This window comes from Ictidomys tridecemlineatus, chromosome 3, assembly GCF_052094955.1.
Source record: "Ictidomys tridecemlineatus isolate mIctTri1 chromosome 3, mIctTri1.hap1, whole genome shotgun sequence".
NCBI lineage: Eukaryota > Metazoa > Chordata > Mammalia > Rodentia > Sciuridae > Ictidomys > Ictidomys tridecemlineatus.
Window position 1 is genome coordinate 118,368,680 of NC_135479.1, and position 19,569 is coordinate 118,388,248.

Genomic DNA, 19,569 nt, shown 5'->3' on the forward strand with positions numbered 1-19,569 from the left:
GGTTCACATTATATTTTTATTTTAGTGTAATTCAAATTTATGATATTGCTCAAAGAATTATCTTTCTTTAAATGAGGTTTTCCAGAAAGAACATTATTACAGTTTCTTTACATCTGAGCATAGAGTTAATTGCTTAAGAAATGTAATAACTTTTTATTAAACAAATACAGAAATACCAAATTGGTAATATTCTAAATTAGTCACTTTCATTCCTTTTTTTAAAGAGGTGTGTATTCATTCTAGTTTTATAAAATCAACTAAATTTCAATGGGTAAAATTCAATAGGTTTGTAATAATACCAACCATTATGATATATAAATTTATAAAGTCATTAAATTTTAATGTTTGTCATTTGGGAAGAAAATTGTTATTACTTTAAATGCATTGAATTCTGGCTTTGTTCTTCAATATGGAACAAGCATAGATTTTTATCCTTGATGCAAACTTGGTAAACTAACTTTTGTCTCAGGAGAATACATCCCTCAAAATATTTAGCCTGTCTTCATTTGCTCCAGAACAACCTTGGCAATATCTTTAAATCCCCTCATTCTGTGGAAATGGCCTGAGGAATTCTTTATTGTCAGTTTACCTTAAAGGCTTCGAGGTCGAGAGGGTGGAGCAAGAGGAGAACAAGGTCATTAGCTAGGGCTTCCCATCTATCATGCTGGGACCTTCTGGAACCTGGAGCTCTAAATAATCCTAAAAATATCAGAGGTTTTTCCCCTTGATAGAAGCACATTTCTCATGGCCAGCTTTCTAAGTCAAGAGCTAATAATACCCTCAACCTACTTGCCTTTTGCAGATACATGGGACACAAAGTAGGGATAATTTCTGCTGAATTGAACCCATAATGAAGGAATTTATAATCAGTTCTAATGTATTTGAGACCTAAAGTATATTAGCCCTTCATCAAAGAGAATGATAAAAAGCAGCATTAATATGGGTGGATAGTAATTATTTCAGAGCTTATAATTATTCTCCAGTTAACTAGAGAGAAATGCTGATATTTTTATTCCTCTTTTAAAAAATAAAAGGCACCGTGGTCAGATTCTGAAGCGCAAGAATGGATCACAGGTTCTTTGTTAAAGGCTAATACTTTAAATTATGGCTTATGTTAATGACAAAGGAACTATTTTGGACTGAAAGGAGTTTGAAGTTCATGGTCAGGAGTTCCCTTTACCTTGCTTAGTCCTGTTGTTTTACCACTGAATCTATTTATTGCCTATAGGAGATATAAAATATAGTAATTACTCTCACTCCCTTTCAAAATGACTTGAGGTCTACTTTCCTATTAACTCTAATGAGAGTTATGTGTGTGTTCCTCAGGGAGGAGAGGACCCAATCGGGTTTCAAGGTAAAATAAATCACTTCTACACTCAGGGTTTAGTGGTCTCATTTGTTTTATATTTTGATGATTGAAGATAGCCATTTCAAAATGCTGGTATTGAAAATGCACTATTTGTTGTTTAAAAGAAACATAAGCTGTGGTTGGAATGTTGTTAATGACTGCTATACCTGTTCAAAGGATAAATGTTTTGCCCTTGGGAAAAATCATGTTGCTTAACTTACAGGGACATGTGATCCCTAAAATGTCATTATTTAATTTTCATAAGAAAATTCATGCCAACTGCTTTTTATGATATTTTCTTTGTATTTAAAATGTTTTAACATCATTAAGTACTTTAACACTTTAGAATAAATGGAAAATGAGCTATAGTTGCTGGTGTACCGAGGGAGCAAAGCTAAGGTGATGGGCTGTTCTGTTTGCAGCATGGCAATAGGGAATCTTGAGATCAGGTACGATCTGTCTCTGTAATTCACAAGCACGAATTAACTCCATTCAGGCGTCCTCGCATGAACCAAGATTGAGTTTCTCAATTCATAACCCTAAACCCTCTTAGATATTTATTCTGAGTGCCTTTGGGCATGAAGATAAAGGAAATCTGTTTTCTTTCTTTTTATAATCCCTTTTGCCAAAATCTGTTATCAATCCTCTTCTTCCCAGGGAACCTGAAAAAATCAGATGTGCAAAAAAACCTCTTGAGGTTAAGAAAATCCAGCTATGCTGGAATCACTAAAATACTGCTGGAATGCATACTACGGTAACAATACCATTTCATTCTAAAGCTTTACTTAGCATCAATATGTGAAATTCTTTAGTTGGGAGAATTCAACTTAATTCTCCTATAGGTTAATGATGCTTTCATATGTTTATTATGCTGAATCTATATTTGTATCTGTCCCCCCCAACACACATCAGTTAAGAGGCACAATTTCCTGAGTAAGGATGGGTATAAAAACTAAAACAGCAAAAAGCTAGGTCAATCAATTATTTCATCCAAAAAAAAATTTCTCTGTCAACACCATTGCTTTCCCATGACTTCTTAACTTAAACCCACCCAGAGCCAAAAAACAACTGAGAATTATGTTCACATGCAAAGTGGAAGATTATGTTTAACAGAAATTTTTTTATTTCTCACATAGGCCTAAGAGCTGACAATTCTGTGAGCATGTAAAGTATGTAAAACCACTGGCTTGGCGGCTGTAAAACCTACATGATTTCCCGTAGAAATCATGTAAATTGCTTTGGATAGCCTAGGTGAGGAAGAAATATACTTCCACCTGAAAATTGAAGAGTTATTTAATTGTGATTGGTTTTGCCCCCAAATATTAGTGAACTGATGATTCAGAAAAAAAAAATTGGGGGGGGGGTGTCAGATTTCTAGTTTCTTAAAGAGCCAAGAACTAAGCAATTAAACAGTTTAACTGAAATTAGAAAATAGATGATGGTTTTGGCTGCAATAAATATCACTGTTCTAAATTTCTATTACTTATCAAAACAAACAAACAGCAGCAACAACAACAGCAACAAAAGAACATAATTATCCAGTAGCCTAGGAAATAGTTAGTTGCAGAAAATTTAAAAGCTTATAATATAATCAAATACAATTGTCTATCATTAATATTTTCAAGTGTTTTAAAATTTGAAATATTTCAAATATAGTATTCTGATTCAGCAATTTTTAAATTTTAATGTAAAATTTATACTTTCGGCAGGTATAGCATCGTTGTTACATGAACATGAGATAAGTGTGCTTTTTATATTTAAGTAGAGTCATATTAAAGAAATTCAGCTATCTATGAGCTTGCAAATGAATGCCAGTTAACATAAACTATTATTTTGATCTAGGTTTTCTCAATGGAATGATTGCTTGAAGGTGTGATTATAAAAGTATATTGCTTAATTTTTTTGTGTACAGTTCCCATGTCTCTATTTGCAATGATGAAACCATGATATTACAATTGAGTATTTCATGGTCCCTTCAATTATATCAGCAATTTCTGTTTTTCCAATCTTTTGATCTTTGCTAATCACTCATATTTTTCAAGGCTGTCTCTGACCTGATGAATCATAATTATATCTCTTTTTTCCCCCCTTGTTTCTTGGATGGTGTTTTTATTCTTTAAGAGTTGTTATAGAAGGTTTAGTTTTGAATTACAAATATAATGCAAAGTAATCTCTATAAAAGACTTAGAAGTCTTTCTCAAAATGTTTAACAATCCTTCCCTTAGAAGTGTGCTTAGATTTAAAGCCTGCTTCTTTACTATTTATGTTATTGAAATCATGACTTTCAGTCCTCTTTTCCTCCTTTTTCTATGACTTATTTTATGCATGACAAAATTTTCTTGCTTATTGCTATGTGGTTGGCTGTCTTTTAACTTGAGTGTCCTGTGTTCATAGTGATTGCTTTTGCATGAGAATTATGAAATGTCATACAGACTAAATGGTTGTGGAATAAAAAGAGAATGTGGGGCTTCACTTGCTTTTTTGTGTGCTGAGTATGTCAATTATGTGACACTTAAAATTACTTTCATCTGGCCTTTGACTTCCCCTTTGGTGTGTTCTTTTATTCTAGCAAATTAGCATTGTTAAGTATAATAAAACATTTATTAAACATTCACAGTGTTTTAATATAATTATTCTTCTAAAACATGATCCTATTATAAATAACCATTCTGGGCATGAAATTGCAAGAGGGCATAATTCCATTATATGACTAAAGTGATTATGAAATATAAGCCCTGACTTTGTAACTACCTTAATAGCTAAACACCAGCTCCTATCAATGGGACCTTTTGTGATGAGATTATCCTTTGATACATTTGTGCAGGTGACAAATGTCTTAAATCCACAGCATACATTTAAATGAAAACCTATGGGGAAATATTTGTTACTGAGAAGTAATTTTAAAAAGTCACAGCTAAAATGTATGAATTTAAAGTTTATGTAACCCAAGTGTTAATGCTCTTATTTTAAAAAAGGAAAAAAACTAAAAAGAACAAATTAAAATGGTCATATCTCTATTTTTCCCTAAAGTTATTATATTGTCCCAAATTAAAGAATGAACTTGACCTACTTTCTTTGTTTTTGTCACCAATTTAAATTAGAAGAGACACTGAATAAATTGAGTTCTTTCAGCTAATAAAACTGTTTACTTTTTTGTTTGCACTGGGTATTTTTTTAAAGATCATTTCTGTGGTTTATGACTTATGACTTTCAAATCATAATGTATTTTTTATGCTGGATATGTTCACAAGCCAATCTTTTATAAGATATTTTGGGGAAAGGGATTTTTTTCTCAAACAAAATAGATAATCAACTATGATGTAACCACTTCCCCGCTCTTTTTGAAATATCCTTGAGAGTTTTAGTACTTACATTTAACTTTTTGCCCTCAGTCTTGTTTATTCTTGAATTGTCTTTTTTTTTCCCTCCATTTCTCCATTCTCAATCCTAGGTCCCCTTACAAAGAAACAGACAGATGATTTAGGTGATAATGACGGTGCTGAAGATGAAGGTATTTTTTCCACCAAATCTATTTGCATGACAAGGGACTCAATCACTTTTTCCACCCCTTTCTATTTTTTTACTTCTTGTCTTTTTTTGAAAAGTTGTTTTGAATTCCCGTTTTTGATGTGTTTTGTCTTCTTGCTTGTTGTTACATATAAATATGCATTTTTAATTTTTTTCAAAAAATGAGTGTTAAGTTTTACATTTTGATGCCAACCATTAAAATGTTTTAAAAAGAGGGGCTTTTTTTTTTATTTTCTTGAACTGACTTTTGATATGTTTCATCCCACGTTTTGACAAATGCGTCCACATTCTTTGAACTAACAATCTTTCCCTGTAGTCTCTCTGTGCCCATTTTGCATGTTTTCTAATCTATGTAACTATTTTAGCCAATATCAAAATGTGTTTCATTTTTTTACATTTGACATTGTTTAAAAAGAACCCTACACTAAATAAAAAGAAAAGTTAAAAGCTGATTTAAAGTGTTTCTTGAGCAATATATTTTGATTTTAGAATACCACTGCCTGTTGATTTGCTGAGATATAATATAAATAATAAAATTTTGTAGGTAAGAAAAGACAACACAACCCTTGGGTTAATTCCTAATCACTGCAGAGCCCCTGAAGTCCCGTTGAGCTTATAGTAATATTTTTGGTGAAGTTTAAATTATTTAAAAAAGATGAAATGGATGATTGTTAATTTCAAAAGGACACACTTTGTAGATTAGCAAATAAATCAGATTACTCTGATTTTGAAAGAATTTCCAACTATGAGCAATAAGATATTTCCTGCTTTGTTAATATCAGAATTGTTTTCTCCTTCCTACTTTCTTAAGACATACAGTTCTGATTTATGTTTTAAACCCAAGTACTCAAAAGACTGATCTGAAATTTCTCATTCAATTGTACTTGTACCTGATGTTTAGTATCTAGAAAGGCTTATTGATTCTTTCAGCTCGTTTTGGTTTCATTGTTTTTTTTTCTTTTTTAAATGCTATCCTAGATATAACTGTAATAGAGGGAACTAATGTAATCCAAGATTAAAAGTAATTCCCTGAAGCCTAAAACTGAAATCTCACAAAGAGATATTATTAATACAATAAGATAGATTTTCCAAAATAAAATAATCAGCAGCAACAAGGGGTGAACAAGTTACAAGGACTTCACCAGTGACTCACTCTTTACTAAACAATTTGCGCTCATTTCATTTTCAATATCAGTCGTTAACATATTTAACAAACCCCTTTACAGTAGGAAATTAAACTATAGAAGTGAATTATTGAAAGCTTAAAAGTGACATTTGATTATTAATATTTTATAACCTTAAGAATTATTTTGGTTATGAAATTTATGATATTTAAAAAAATTCATTTACCATGAACCCAAGCAGATAATTAAAGATTAAACACAAAGCTGTCATTGATATTTTAAATAAATTATTATACATGCTCAAAGTTATCATTATGAATGCTAAATGTCTAAAATAAAGATAATATCAAAATACAAATTGTGATTTAGAAAAAATACTGTTAGAAATGTGATATATTTAAACAGTCAGAACATTTTTTGACTTTGTAGGGCAAGATTACTGTTCTCCCTGCTCTAATGAAGACTGTTTCCACTTATAGATTTTGAATTTGTTGAGCTCTCTGAAAATTCTAAAACCTATTCATTTGTTATCTAAATAATAAAGTGAGTACAAAGGACTTCTTAGTGTATATCTTTGCAAAGTCTATAACTTTCCAATGTAATCACAAAGATAATATACATCACCTCCTATTTTAAAAATATTTTGGTTCTGATTTAATATGATTCGTTTTTTCTTTTGGTAAAACAGCATCAAGTAATGCATTTACATATTTAAAATAAATACCTGGGGACAACCATTGTAAGTTAAGTCCTATAGATGTGAGTCTACTTTATAGATCTATTGTGAAGCCCATCTAACATTTTTAAATTGGCCATTAAAAATAACCTAAACCCTTATTTGAATCGGCAGGTAGTATTGAAGTTATGTACTAAGCCACTCATCATAAGAGTTATCAATCCATAAATTTTCTTAAATGTTCAAAAGTGTAGAATGTCAAAGCTGCCAGTTCTAGTTCAGTTTGTTCCTCTGTGTTTTACTGAATACTTGTTTTGAAGAGAAGAAAGATGAATTCTAATATCCTACAGGAACAGATATTGTGGAAAGTTCTGAGCATCTTCTATTCAATGTCTTTTAGAATCACTTTGTAGATGTGGGTAGGACTAAAAACTGAGTCTAATTTTCAGACTTAGTTGTTTCAAACATTGAATCAATAACAGTGTGCATAAAAAAATAGAAACTACTTGGTAAATTATTTGCTTACTTCACTCAGAAGTCAGGTTTTCTGTTCATTTATAGGAAATTCCCCCATTATTTTGCCATACCTGTGACACCTTGATAGTTTTACCTGATTTCAAGGTAAAATTCTAAAACCTATTCATTTGTTATCTAAATAATAAAGTGAGTACAAAGGACTTCTTAGTGTATATCTTTGCAAAGTCTATAACTTTCCAATGTAATCACAAAGATAATATACATCACCTCCTATTTTAAAAATATTTTGTGTATCAGCCACTGCATTCTGAGACTAACCTCTTATGTCCACAACTTGCTCCTGGGTCACTGATGCTCTCAGAAGACTTCTCAGTGGACTGCTTTTACTCTAATCTCGTGAGCCAATGTCCTTTTGCTGTCTCTAAACCAAACACAATTGTATCATTTTTTCACAGGTGGTTTATAATAACCAAAAGAGCTGTATATGTTATAGGCTATTTCCATAGTTTACAAAGAACTGAAGTGATAAAAATAGTTAAAAGCAACATCCCAGATATTCTCCAATTCATTTAGGAATTTGGGAGACTTTAAAAGTATGTTAATCATGCTAAGAATATCTGAATATTAACATTTCAATATTCAAATGCAATTTTAAATTCTACAGAGAGCTTTCTTAAACTTGCTTCATAGATTTTTGTATACTTTTAAAACTAAAAATGTACTTTGTGTTATATCCAGGTTAACAAGCACAAATTCAACCAACTGTTATTATTTTGGCAGTTCTGAATTATAATAAAATTCCATAAAAACGAGTAGAAAGCACAAAATGTTGTGAAATGTGCCTTTATATGTTGGAGAAAGATTTACTTGAGGCAATGTTTCAAAGTTTAAAACCGTTAAATGCTCCAAACTCTAAAATATGGTCAATTAACCACTTTGTGAGTCCTTTAAGAAGAAGGAAACCAGTAAACATATTTAAGGAGTTATGTGACTATTAACTATTTACTAGGGTCATTACAGGGATCTGTGATCCCAAATCCTGTTTGTCAGGCACAAATAAATTCCCACTAAACACTCTAGATCTATTGATGTTTATTAAAGTGATATAAAATTTTGATTTATCAGAAAGATGAAATAGTTCCTAAGTTTAAAATCATGATATATACTCAGATTCCAAGTTTGTTATTTTATTAATTTGAAAAATTAAAATACTTTATTAAAATTTAGAAGAAAATAATTATTCAGGTAGTATTTTTCCAATAACATTTCACTCCTTTCAAAGCCATATGTAGTTAGCAAGCTTTTTAAAAATTGCAAAAACAGAAAATGCTTGATGAACATTTATAATGTACTGAAACTGAGCTAGTGTTTGAAGATCTCTGAGAATGTTCTGATGATTTTAGTAACAACTGTTTAGGCAAAAAAGGGATCTTAAGTACAATATATAGCTCACATGTTGCACCTCATTTAAAGGAGTTACACAAAAGACATGGTCTGCAAGGATGATTTGGCTCTAATAAATTCAATACAAATTACTTAAGTCCATTGAATATACTCCCACTGAAGAAAAATATACCCCTGAAATTTGATTATTAAAAATGATAAAAATATTACAAATATTAAAAATTACTTAAAATATTATTAAAATATTCAATGGTATGCTATCTGATATATTAATTTCATTTATAAATAATCTAGTTTTTTTTAAAGAAAATAGTTATAATTTGGACTGTTTACATTTTCTATTAACATAAAAAAGTCAATTATGCAAGGAAGTAAAGTCTGAGATGGATCATTCTGATAAAACACTATCAAAGAATTACAATTATTTTGTATGAGAAGCTCTTTCAGAATTCTGATGTTTCCCCAAATTTTATTAGCAATATTAAAGATTCTAATGTCTAAGACTTTTATCTGTTTTAGTAATTAATATTCCTTAAAGTATTAACTTCAAAGTTACTTCAAGCATAAAGAAGTATTTTTCAGAACCCAGCATTAGAATTTTATAGAACTTTCTAGAAAAGCACTACTCTATATAAATTATTGGGCAAGGCTGAAATCTTTGAAAAGTTTGAAAAGATAAGTTGAAAATTAAAATTAATCCAAGCTATCTTTAATCCTTTCAAGTCTAATTTTTAAGTAAAAATAAAGAGATCCTTCTTAAAACAGCCCCTAAAATCTTTTGTCATGTTTTCAGTGCTTCCTAACAATGTCCACTTCATTCAGTTATTAGGTATAAAATGTGGCAGGTCTTCTCTGTATTGTTTTCCAGGTGAACTGGATGGTTCTACCAAGATTTCATTACTGTTCACAGTTGGTGCTTTGTAATTCTATGTAATTTTAATTAAAGAAGAATTCTGAAACAGCCTCCCTCTGTGCTACCTCCAAGCATACAATTAGCAGAGTACAACGTCTGCTGTGAACAGTCAGTTAATGATTTCAGTTTAATAATTTATTATTGCTTCTTCAGTGCCAACCACTGTAGAAAAAAAAAGAAGCTAAAACTGTATGTATAAAGTAGGCATTTAAGGTTTGTAGTTTAGCAATTTCAAAAAGATTATGTCCTTGGTGTAAATCTAATTTCTCCACAACACAAGCCCCCTATTCTTTACATAGGAATGAATACCATTTTCTCTCCCAAGGATTCCTAGAGAAAATAAATCCAGGTTTTCCCTCTTAAATGTAGTTGTATCTAGAAGATGATTTTAATATCAAAATATCTTCCTTTCACTACTTGAAAACAAAACATTCTTCTCAAGTGCATCTTTGGGGAAAGGAGTGGGGAGGTAAATTTTTCCACTGGTTTTAAGTCAATTTAAAATAGTCTTTTTAAAAAATTAAGTCTCTAAGTTCTGCCATGAGACATTTCTCCAACTTGAAAATCTGGACAAACAAGTTGAGCTAAAATTCTGCTCCTAAGGGACATTTCATTTATAGAAATCGTTTTACTATTATGGTAGAAAAATGGAAGGATCCAAATTAGTCATTATTTTTCACAAGAAATGTAAGCCAATCTCTAAATAATCACCAGTTCTTTCAATGAATTTGTATCATGGTAGTTCATTCTGAAAACTAGTGCCTCAAATGCAAAGTTGTAGGAGAATTTAATTTGATTAAAACTTTTTTTTAGAAGCAAAGGAACAAAACCATAATCTTAAATGATACACTTAATATTGATATAAAAATAGAGATAATATACTTGATATAATTTTAATTTTGGATATTAGACCTCATGGGCTACTATGTAATAATAATGTTTTGTTTATATATATATATTCAAAATCATATTTTAATCTACATAATGAAACCGTAATATGTTAACTTTTTTCCTATAGAAATTAGTGCATGTATAATATTAATTAAAATTCTCTTACATTTCCCTTATATGTTATTCCTATAATCTTATTGAGAATTATTACATAATTGTGAGAAATGCATTTTAGAAAAGTAAACATTCTTGGACAAAATTCAAAGTTATAGAAATCACTTTAAGCTCACCATAAATTTTGTCACTTTACACTCAAACTAAGCTTTCTCCTATTTCAAGGTTATATGATTAAAATTGAGCACCAAAGTAGGGATAAGAAGAGTATGTTAGCTACAGAAAGAGGCGAAAATTATTATTTTGTTGTTCTGTTCTCCCAAAGGTTCAGGTTAGGTGGAATTAGTGAATGGTCAGAACTTCCTAAAAATAAAAAATCATTTAAATGGCATTCCCCCTAAATACAACAGTGACAGAAGCTCAGATGCATATGACTTCACTGCCAAAACATTTGTTTAATACTATGCAAAGAGTAAAATTAAACTTCTTGCAATGAATAGTATAATACTATAATAATGTCCACAAATGGAAGCATAAATGACTTAATGTAATCATACTGCATTTGATACAAAGGTCTACAGTAAATAAAAATGAAAAAAAAAACATTGTTTATTCACAATAATAATGATACCATCATCCTTAGCTTATGGTTCATAAATTCCATATGAGATCAGTTTTAAAAAGTAGTCCAAGAGCCATTATCAATTGGTTATTTCTTTTGGTTTTACTGTCACTTCCAGAATCAATTAAAATGCTTTAAAATTCATACCACTTTCAATTTGTTCAAGTTTTTAATTTAGTTTATAATTTGTAAACTAAATTTCAGATAGAAGACAATTGTTCTCTTGCTCCATGGTTCTTAACATGAGCTGCTTAAGAAACACTTTAAGAAAAACAGCAATTTAAAGACCTATATTAAAATCATGCCCTCTGCCCCTAAAATGAAAATGTACTCTCTGCTTTGTTATTTGTGATTTTTTTTTTTTTTTTTGAGGGTAAGAACAATTGCCAACCATTTGTTTTTCAGATATCCGGGACAGTGGAGGTCCCAAGCCAGTGATGGTGTATATCCATGGTGGCTCATACATGGAAGGTACGGGAAATTTATATGATGGGAGTGTGCTGGCGAGCTATGGCAATGTGATCGTCATCACTGTCAACTATCGGCTTGGGGTACTTGGTAAGAAATTTCTTTTTTTGTTTTCACATATAATACATGAAGTATGTGATGGTTTTGATTTATTATTGACTCATTTTGTTTTGCTTGGATTTGTTTCACTCCTTCTGTGTTTGTTGATCTTTATGAACCAATATTTTTCATAGTTCTAATGAGTTCTATAAATGTTCACAAGCTATGTGACAAAGAATAGCTATGGAAGATTTTTAAATGTGAACCTAAAAGGTAATGAAATCACTCACATTGTTGGAGAATGTACTGCCTGGTTTGGCTTTATAGGACTGTGAAAGGTAACAATGGCAAGGCCTTAGGAAAAAAAGTTGGTCCCTGGGTGAATTTTTCCTTCTTCTACTTTTCTTTTTTACAATGCTATAAAATTGCTGGAGGTTTGCGGTGACCTTAGAATCAATTTTATATTCTCTCCTTGATTATGTGTTTGGGCTGGCTTTGAGAAATGATTGTTTGCTATTGTTGTGCAGGCATTTTTTTTTTGGTCCTATAATAATTAGAAATATGTTCTCAATGTTTTTTGATTGGGTTATTTAGAAAAACATACATTGATTTCATAAAATGACATAGTTCAGTTTAATAATGCATACTGTTCCCCAAGGAACTATAAAATAAATACAACATACAGATCCTCAGTTTTGAAGAAAAGTATAGAGAAATATTATTTATAAAATGTCTTTCTAGGTAGTCTAAGGTAGGCATGTTATTTTATGTAATAAACTTAAAAAAACTAATGTGCTAACCTTCCAATTTAATGTTATTTGCTCCAATTTTATTATAGTTTTCAGAGTAAAATTGCTATGTCATTTAGTAGACATCTCTATCTATGATATTTTCATTAACAGCATTTGCTTAAAAAGTATAATTTGACCTCAAAAGTTTTTATTTTTTTAATATTAATTGTTATCAAAAGTTATAGATATATAGATTCAAGAGGTATAATCTATCAATTTTTTGACAAATAAAAATATATCACACTTTCTTTATTCTAAAATATTTAAAAAATATTTTGGAATACCTTCTCTTTTATGATCATTTGATGTTGTATATTCCAACCATATTGAGAAAAAAAGTTTTTTTCCTCTTTGGTAGAAGCTATTAGTATTCTAACTTCTGTGAAATCATAATTTCACATTTATGCTAATCACAAAATATAAAATACATTAATTTTCTGTAAATCAAGTTCATATGTCTTGGGTAAAGGTGAGGTCTTAATCTTTTTCTAGTTTTCTATTTAGAAATTTAAAGAGTGGTGAGTGATATCATAGATACATTGTATTAAAGTAGGCTTGAAATATTTCTGTAGCTTTGCTCAAGTATTCATGGTTCGAGTGTCTAGTTCTGCATCAATTCAGTAGTTTTATAGTTTCAATAGGCAGGGATGAGTGTCTTCTCATCGATGAAAACCCTGCATATTACAAGATACAGAAGAGTTTCTAGTTTTCTTAAATATCTAAGTCTTGTTTGTTTCCTATAGAACACTTTATGTAAGGGTCTTCACTTATCTTCAATACTTTAACTTAATTTATGATATTGTTTATGATTGAGTTATTTTCATTGGTTATTATGCTCATATATTTCTGAATGGTGAAGGTTGAAAATCCTGAGCAGGGACCAGTTTGCAGAGGAAGAATTTAAAATTAAATATCAATAGTGGTAACAGTGTTTTCAAGGACTTAGATGTTCAGCCAGTCATATATGTATTTATTTTAAGTTCTTTGGCCACACATTATGTTGCCCTTTTCTTTCATTGGTTGTACCAACATAAAATGCAATTTGCAAAAATGAACTTTGTTGTTTTGTTGATAGAAGCTTTACTTCTTTATCCACTTACCCACCCTCCCTCCCTCTCTCTCTTCCTTCCTTCCTTCCTTTCTTCCTTCCTTCTTTCTTTCCCATCCTCCCTCCTTCCTTCTTTCCTTCCTTTCCCCCCTTTCTTTCTTTCCTTTGTTCCCTCCCTATACCTTGCTATTTCTCTGACCCCCCCCCATTCCCCTCTTTTTCTTTCTTTTCTTCTTTTTCTGTGTTCAAAAGTGGTGAGGACTGGACATTGATCCAATTTGAGCCCTTCCTTCATGCCCGTTATCTATCTTTATGTGCCACACTAAATGGTTGGATTGCAGAACAGATGAAGAACTTGAAGAGTTCTTTGTATAACGGTAAACATTGTAAGTGTTGACGAGGGGTGATTTTATCAGTGTTAAATACTTGTTCTGGCTCTACTGAATTCTTGGTTTCACCCATATTGATTTCTTTGTTTCTCCTAAACACACATAATAATACTTAGCCAAAATTGTCCTTTATTGACCCCTCAACATGACAAATTACAAAACCTTGTTAGTGAAACACTTTGAGGCATAACTTAGGACATTAATTCTAGATGACTTCTGGTTACTTTCTTCCAAAAATATGTGTTGGGTCTTGTGAAAGCACACATAAGTGGATTAATTCATGAAAAATAAATTATCAGAACATTTGTTTCAGCACCCTTTGCATGAGTGGCGCTCTAAAACAGATCAACAGCTCATTTCCCAGGACCACAGCAATGAGCACTGTAGAGTTATGAGGTTGTTTTTATGACTGTTTTCTCTAACACTAACAAGGTAAGCCAAGGTTTATTCGGCGTGGGTTCCAAAAGTATTGCTGTCTAGTTTGCACTTGGGTAAATTACACAGAAAATGAGATTTGAACCCACATTAGAGAAAATCCTGAACTGTGTTTTGATTTGGTTGTTTTGTTGTGAAGAAAACAAATTTGGGGGATCCAACCTACAAACAAACTAATTGTAAGACTATTGCTCGAAGGCAACTGGCAACATGTCAGTATGCCTAGAACAGATACTGTAATTAGTCTTGCTTTGAATTTGCCATCCTAGGGGGGAAAGTCTTGCACATTTTGCTTTCTTGTTTTTCTTTACTTTTTTGGTGATAAGTAGAAATATAATAATGTTTCAGAAATAAAATTCATACCACTATCTGGTGGTCAAGTCTCCAGTTTAAAGCATTTTATGTTTAAAAAGAAATTTTTGTTCATTACAAAGTAGGAAGAACAAGAAAGAAAAAACACGCTTTGATGTGAAGATCTAGTATGAGAACAGAGTTGAGTCCTCCACCTTTGATGATTTTGTTTAGAACAGTGATGTACAGTGTTTGACTATTATTGTGTTATGTATGTTTTCTCCTCCTCAAAAGGTGATAAGAATTGATCATAAATTGACAAAAAAGGAAAGGCAAGGGAGGACTCTGCTCCATCCTCACTTCTCCACTTTACCCTAAGTCTTGTTTGAGTTCTGGCTGACCGTGTTTCATACACTGAGTATTGATTGTTTTTTCTGCTACTTTCTATATACATTTTTTTGTCTTTATCCAGTTTTGTATAAACTCTTTCCATATTTGCTTTCTTTACCATCTGGTAATTAATCTATCATTACATAGTCCTTTAAAATGTATTTAGAATAATTTTTAGTACATACTTTTTAATATTCTAATGTATGATTAATAAAGATTATAATTTTGGTAACTTAGGGAGAAATGCTTTGATTATGTGTTCTTAAAAAGGAAAAGAATCAATATCTAATAATTTGATTATAACTTGATTATAACTATAATTTGTGATTTATGATTATAAATGAGGATAGTGTTGGATCCTCCTCCAGGGTCCTTTGGATCAGATCAAAATTGAAAGAGAGTATTAAATGAATCATTTACTGTTTCGATGAGATACTATGCACTAAACTTTTTTGAAAATAGAAACTACTTAAATGATAATGTATTTTTAAGTCTCAAAAAATGAAAAAAAATGCATTAAGTAATTTAGTATTAAAAACTATTTTGAGTACCTCTTTATATTTAGAATAAATTTATAAGTTATTTTAGAGTAATTTAGAAAAATTTTAACATCACTCTAAGGATCTAACTTGGGCAAACATAAGATTCTGTATCTGTTGGAAATGTAATGAGTCACTTTTGTCCTGATATGGATATTTTGAAGGCAAGTATACAATTTGTAATTCTAGCCCATGTTATTTATTATAGAAAATATGCCTTTAAATATTTCAAAGCTATTGATATATATCTGGAAGTCTTGCAGATTCTTTAAAAAAGATCTAATCAAATATTTTAATGAATAAAATAGTATCCACACCACCCACCCATTAAAAAAAATTGAAGCCGTATCCCATCTACTTGTATTTGACAAATTTCATTTAGTTTACTTTATAATGTCATATAAGGCTAAATCATTTAAAATAATAATCTGTAATCTTTACTGCCTATCAGTTTTAATAAACTTCTAAATTTATTTTTATTCTCTTAGACTTAGTTAATGAAATTTGTTGATTCTTACAACTAGGTTGTAGTAATGCTACAAGTTTTATCAGACAAATGACAGAAATAACTATAACTTTGGTGTGATCTGTCACCAAATAACACTTGTTTCAGCAATTATATTTTGCATGAGAGATAAAAAGCAAGGACAACACTATCCTTATTTTTAAACAGCTTTTGATTTAATTGAGAGAGAAATAAACCATCAGTAGAATGTAGTAATTGTATTCTGATATATGTTTATTAATTCCTTTATATTATAAAGTCACTTTGCATATAAGAAAAGGAATCAGAACAACAAAAAAATGGAAAGAAAAATAGAATATACCAAATAGCTTAATGGGGATGCCATGACTGAAATTCATATTTTAATCCTAACAGCCTAGGAACAAGGTTTGTAAAATCTGTATATTGCTCATGATTTAAAAAGCAAAGCATATTATTTCCTCAAGCAGTATAACATTTTAATAATTTTTATTCTTGTTTGCATTATTTTTGTTTCTGTCTTATTATAAAATTAAAAAATCAAAACCTATAGAAAAATAACAGAAACACTCAAATGTGACCTTATATTTAAGAGTAGTATACAATCAAATATTGGATTTTATATGATGATTATATCCTACAGTGTGTCCCAGTGTGATCTTGGGGCATAAAAGGAGAAGGTTTTAGCTTGACCTCAGAGTTAATATGGGTTACTGGAATTGGTAGCAGTTGAACAAGACCACAAAGAGTGGTTTATCCCTGAGATCCCTGAGACCAGAGGGAAGACTGAAGGACATCCTCTCTTTAATTTATTCATACTCCTTCTATCTTGAGAAAGTGGAAGTAATTTGTGACACATGCATACACAAATAATTTAGTTTCAAAAATCATATTTGAATATTAATATATACAAAATAGAAAAAGACTCAGAGACTTAGACCCAGAGACTTAGGCCATGAACATGTAAGGTTGGAGTTTTCAAGGACCACAGTAAAAGGGAGACTAAACTGAATATCATAATTATCAATATCATATGAAGAAACATACATAAGAATCAAAAAACAAATGTTTACCCTCACTATACAGACAAATGTATCCCATGAGTTTTATTGTTTTTACCTGGAACCAGGAACAATAAAGGGATTGTCTGGTAGTCTTCATGTTATTAGAAGATGCAAAAATGCCTTCAGTGTGTGATTATTCATAGCAACACTCCGTAAAACTCACAAACATAATAATAATAAATGCTTACAATTTTCATACTGTCATTTCAGCAAATAGCTAACCAATGCAATAGAGCTAAGATATTTGGTGATTTCACTTTTATTAAGATAAGGCCAAAGTCAATTTAGAAAAATGGACATTAATTTGGTTCATGGATTTCTTTCTAACAGTTGTCTCAACTGTTTGGTTTTTTTTTGTCAATGATTAGATGGTAATCAACTTTAGATTGAGTGTTAAAATAAGCTCCCTGAGTGTAGATAATGTTTGTATTGTGGGAATAAAAAAAGAAAGAAAAAAGAACTTTAGATAGGTAATGATGCTGTGTAAACTAAACCATCTCTTCATTATTTTTCTTCCATCTACTCCTTCCAAAATGATATTAGGAGCTTGGAACACAGCCAACTATTTAGTTATTCTGAAAATTTAGAAATAACCTGAAAGTAAGTACATTAGTTAATGTTGATATTAGTTAAAAGAAGAAAAAAATGTGTTTTACCTACATTTGTTCATTATAAATTGAGTAATCATATGCCTAGACATTTTATTAATTATTGTGATTATTATGAAAAACAAGATAGACATGGTCCCTGCTATCTTACTAGCAATTAGAGAAGGCATGTAGATAACGGTTTAGTGAAAAGTCAACTCCCAGCTCCCTTTGAGATTACTGATATGAATTCTAGAGAAAAGACAAATTCAATGAAAAAGGAGCTAGTCTATTCCAGAATCTCAAAAAAGGTTTCCTGGGGAGGTGACATTCGGGTTTCCATTTCTTAGACTCCACTGAGAAAATCCTTGTTGAGAATCCTCAGGACTTCGAGATTGCCAATCCCATAGCCGCTTCTCTCTCTCAGTCTTTCTCTGTAGAAGTGATTTTCTACATCTACGCCTGAAAAAAACTGCATCTTCAGGACTGACCATTCCTCAGAACACCAGCCTTTCCTGTGCTTCCGCCTCCCACCCCCAGGTGGATGGCTAATGAATATCTCAATCTTAATGTGGCTGGAACGTGTTGAATTCCTCAGGCTCCCTTATTTCATTGCCTTCCATATCTGTTATAATAACAGGTTATAATAATAATTGCAACAACAGCAATAATAATAATAGCCACATTCATGTGGGACTTATTATATTCCAAAACTTGTTTTAAGCAGTTTTCATGAACAACAATATTAAATTCTCACAGAAGCCATATGAGGTAAGGTAGCAACTTTCCAGATTTTATAAATGCAAAAAAAAAAAAAAAAAGGCAGAGAAGCTAAGTATCTTAGTCAGTCATTCAAATCAAGTAATATTAAGTGAACCTTCTCTTCAGCGCAGCGCTATGTGGGTGGCATTGCCTTGCCATCTATATGGACCATCCAGCAAAACTTGATATTTTCTGATTCAGCTCTCTTCTTCATGTTCAACACACGGTCCATCAGATGTTCTTATTGAATTATTCTAACACAATCCTGGATCTGTCCTTCTTTCTATTTCCCCCTTTACCAAACTCGGCCACATCTCCCTGAACTTCCTACATTGTCTCCCTCTTTCATTTTTGCTGTCTACCTGTAATTCATTCTCCACATTGCAAAATCAGATTATCTTTTAAAAGCATGAACTACACCAGCTCACTTCTTTGCTTAACATCCTCCATTGGCTTCCCATTATTCACTTAAAATAAAATTAAACTTCCTTCCTGCCTTGTCTGGCAAAACCCAGCACAAACAAGTCCTGGCTGGGATCTCTCACTTCATCTCACATGTTTTTCTCTGTTCCAGCACAATCTTTCACTCTTTGGATGTCCCAAACTCATTCCATTTTAGGCATTTTATATGTGCTGTTCTTTCCACCCTGCATCTTCGTAGGGCCAGTTCCTTATTTTTCTGATTGTGGTTTGGATATCAAAGAGGCAATTTATGTTCAATCAAAAAAGAGCCAAAATGTCACACAAGTTATCTTCCTTTTAAAATTCTATGCTATATCTATCATCCCTGATTGTTCTTGTTTATATTAGTATTGTTTGTTTTATTATTGTCTAACTCTCTAAAGACTCCTACAGTCCCTGGCACGTGGTATTTGCTCAGAAAATATTTGTGGAATGAATTTAAACTGGATCTGGAGAATCAACAGATGTTGATCCAATGTGATCATAGAGATGAGGAAGAGGCAAAAAAAAAGGGAGTACTAAAGAAAGCCAGAGGAAAGAGGAGTCCTGGCTTGTTAAGGACCTGTGCAAACCCAGTTGGAATACTGTGAGAAAAGCATGGGCACTCTTATGTAAGACTGAAGACATAAATAGTAGCCTGTGTGGCACCTTGCTAAAGATTTAGTATCTCTAAGAACAATGGGAAATAATTATAGGACATTGAGCAGATTAATGCAAGATTCT

At 31.3% G+C, this 19,569-nt stretch overlaps 1 protein-coding gene across 11 annotated transcripts in view; it reads left to right on the forward strand.

Moving 5' to 3' along the window:
• Nlgn1 (neuroligin 1) overlaps positions 1-19,569 on the forward strand; it is an 883,817-nt gene that overhangs the window by 386,572 nt on the left and 477,676 nt on the right. For 8 of the 11 annotated variants that reach the window (XM_078043661.1, XM_078043658.1, XM_078043659.1 and 5 more), the window contains 2 exons: positions 4,800-4,859; positions 11,503-11,655. In XM_078043661.1, coding sequence (XP_077899787.1) covers positions 4,800-4,859; positions 11,503-11,655 — 213 coding nt within the window. The remainder of the gene's footprint in view (positions 1-4,799; positions 4,860-11,502; positions 11,656-19,569) is intronic. The other 3 variants (XM_078043664.1, XM_078043667.1, XM_078043668.1) reach the window with 1 other exon arrangement.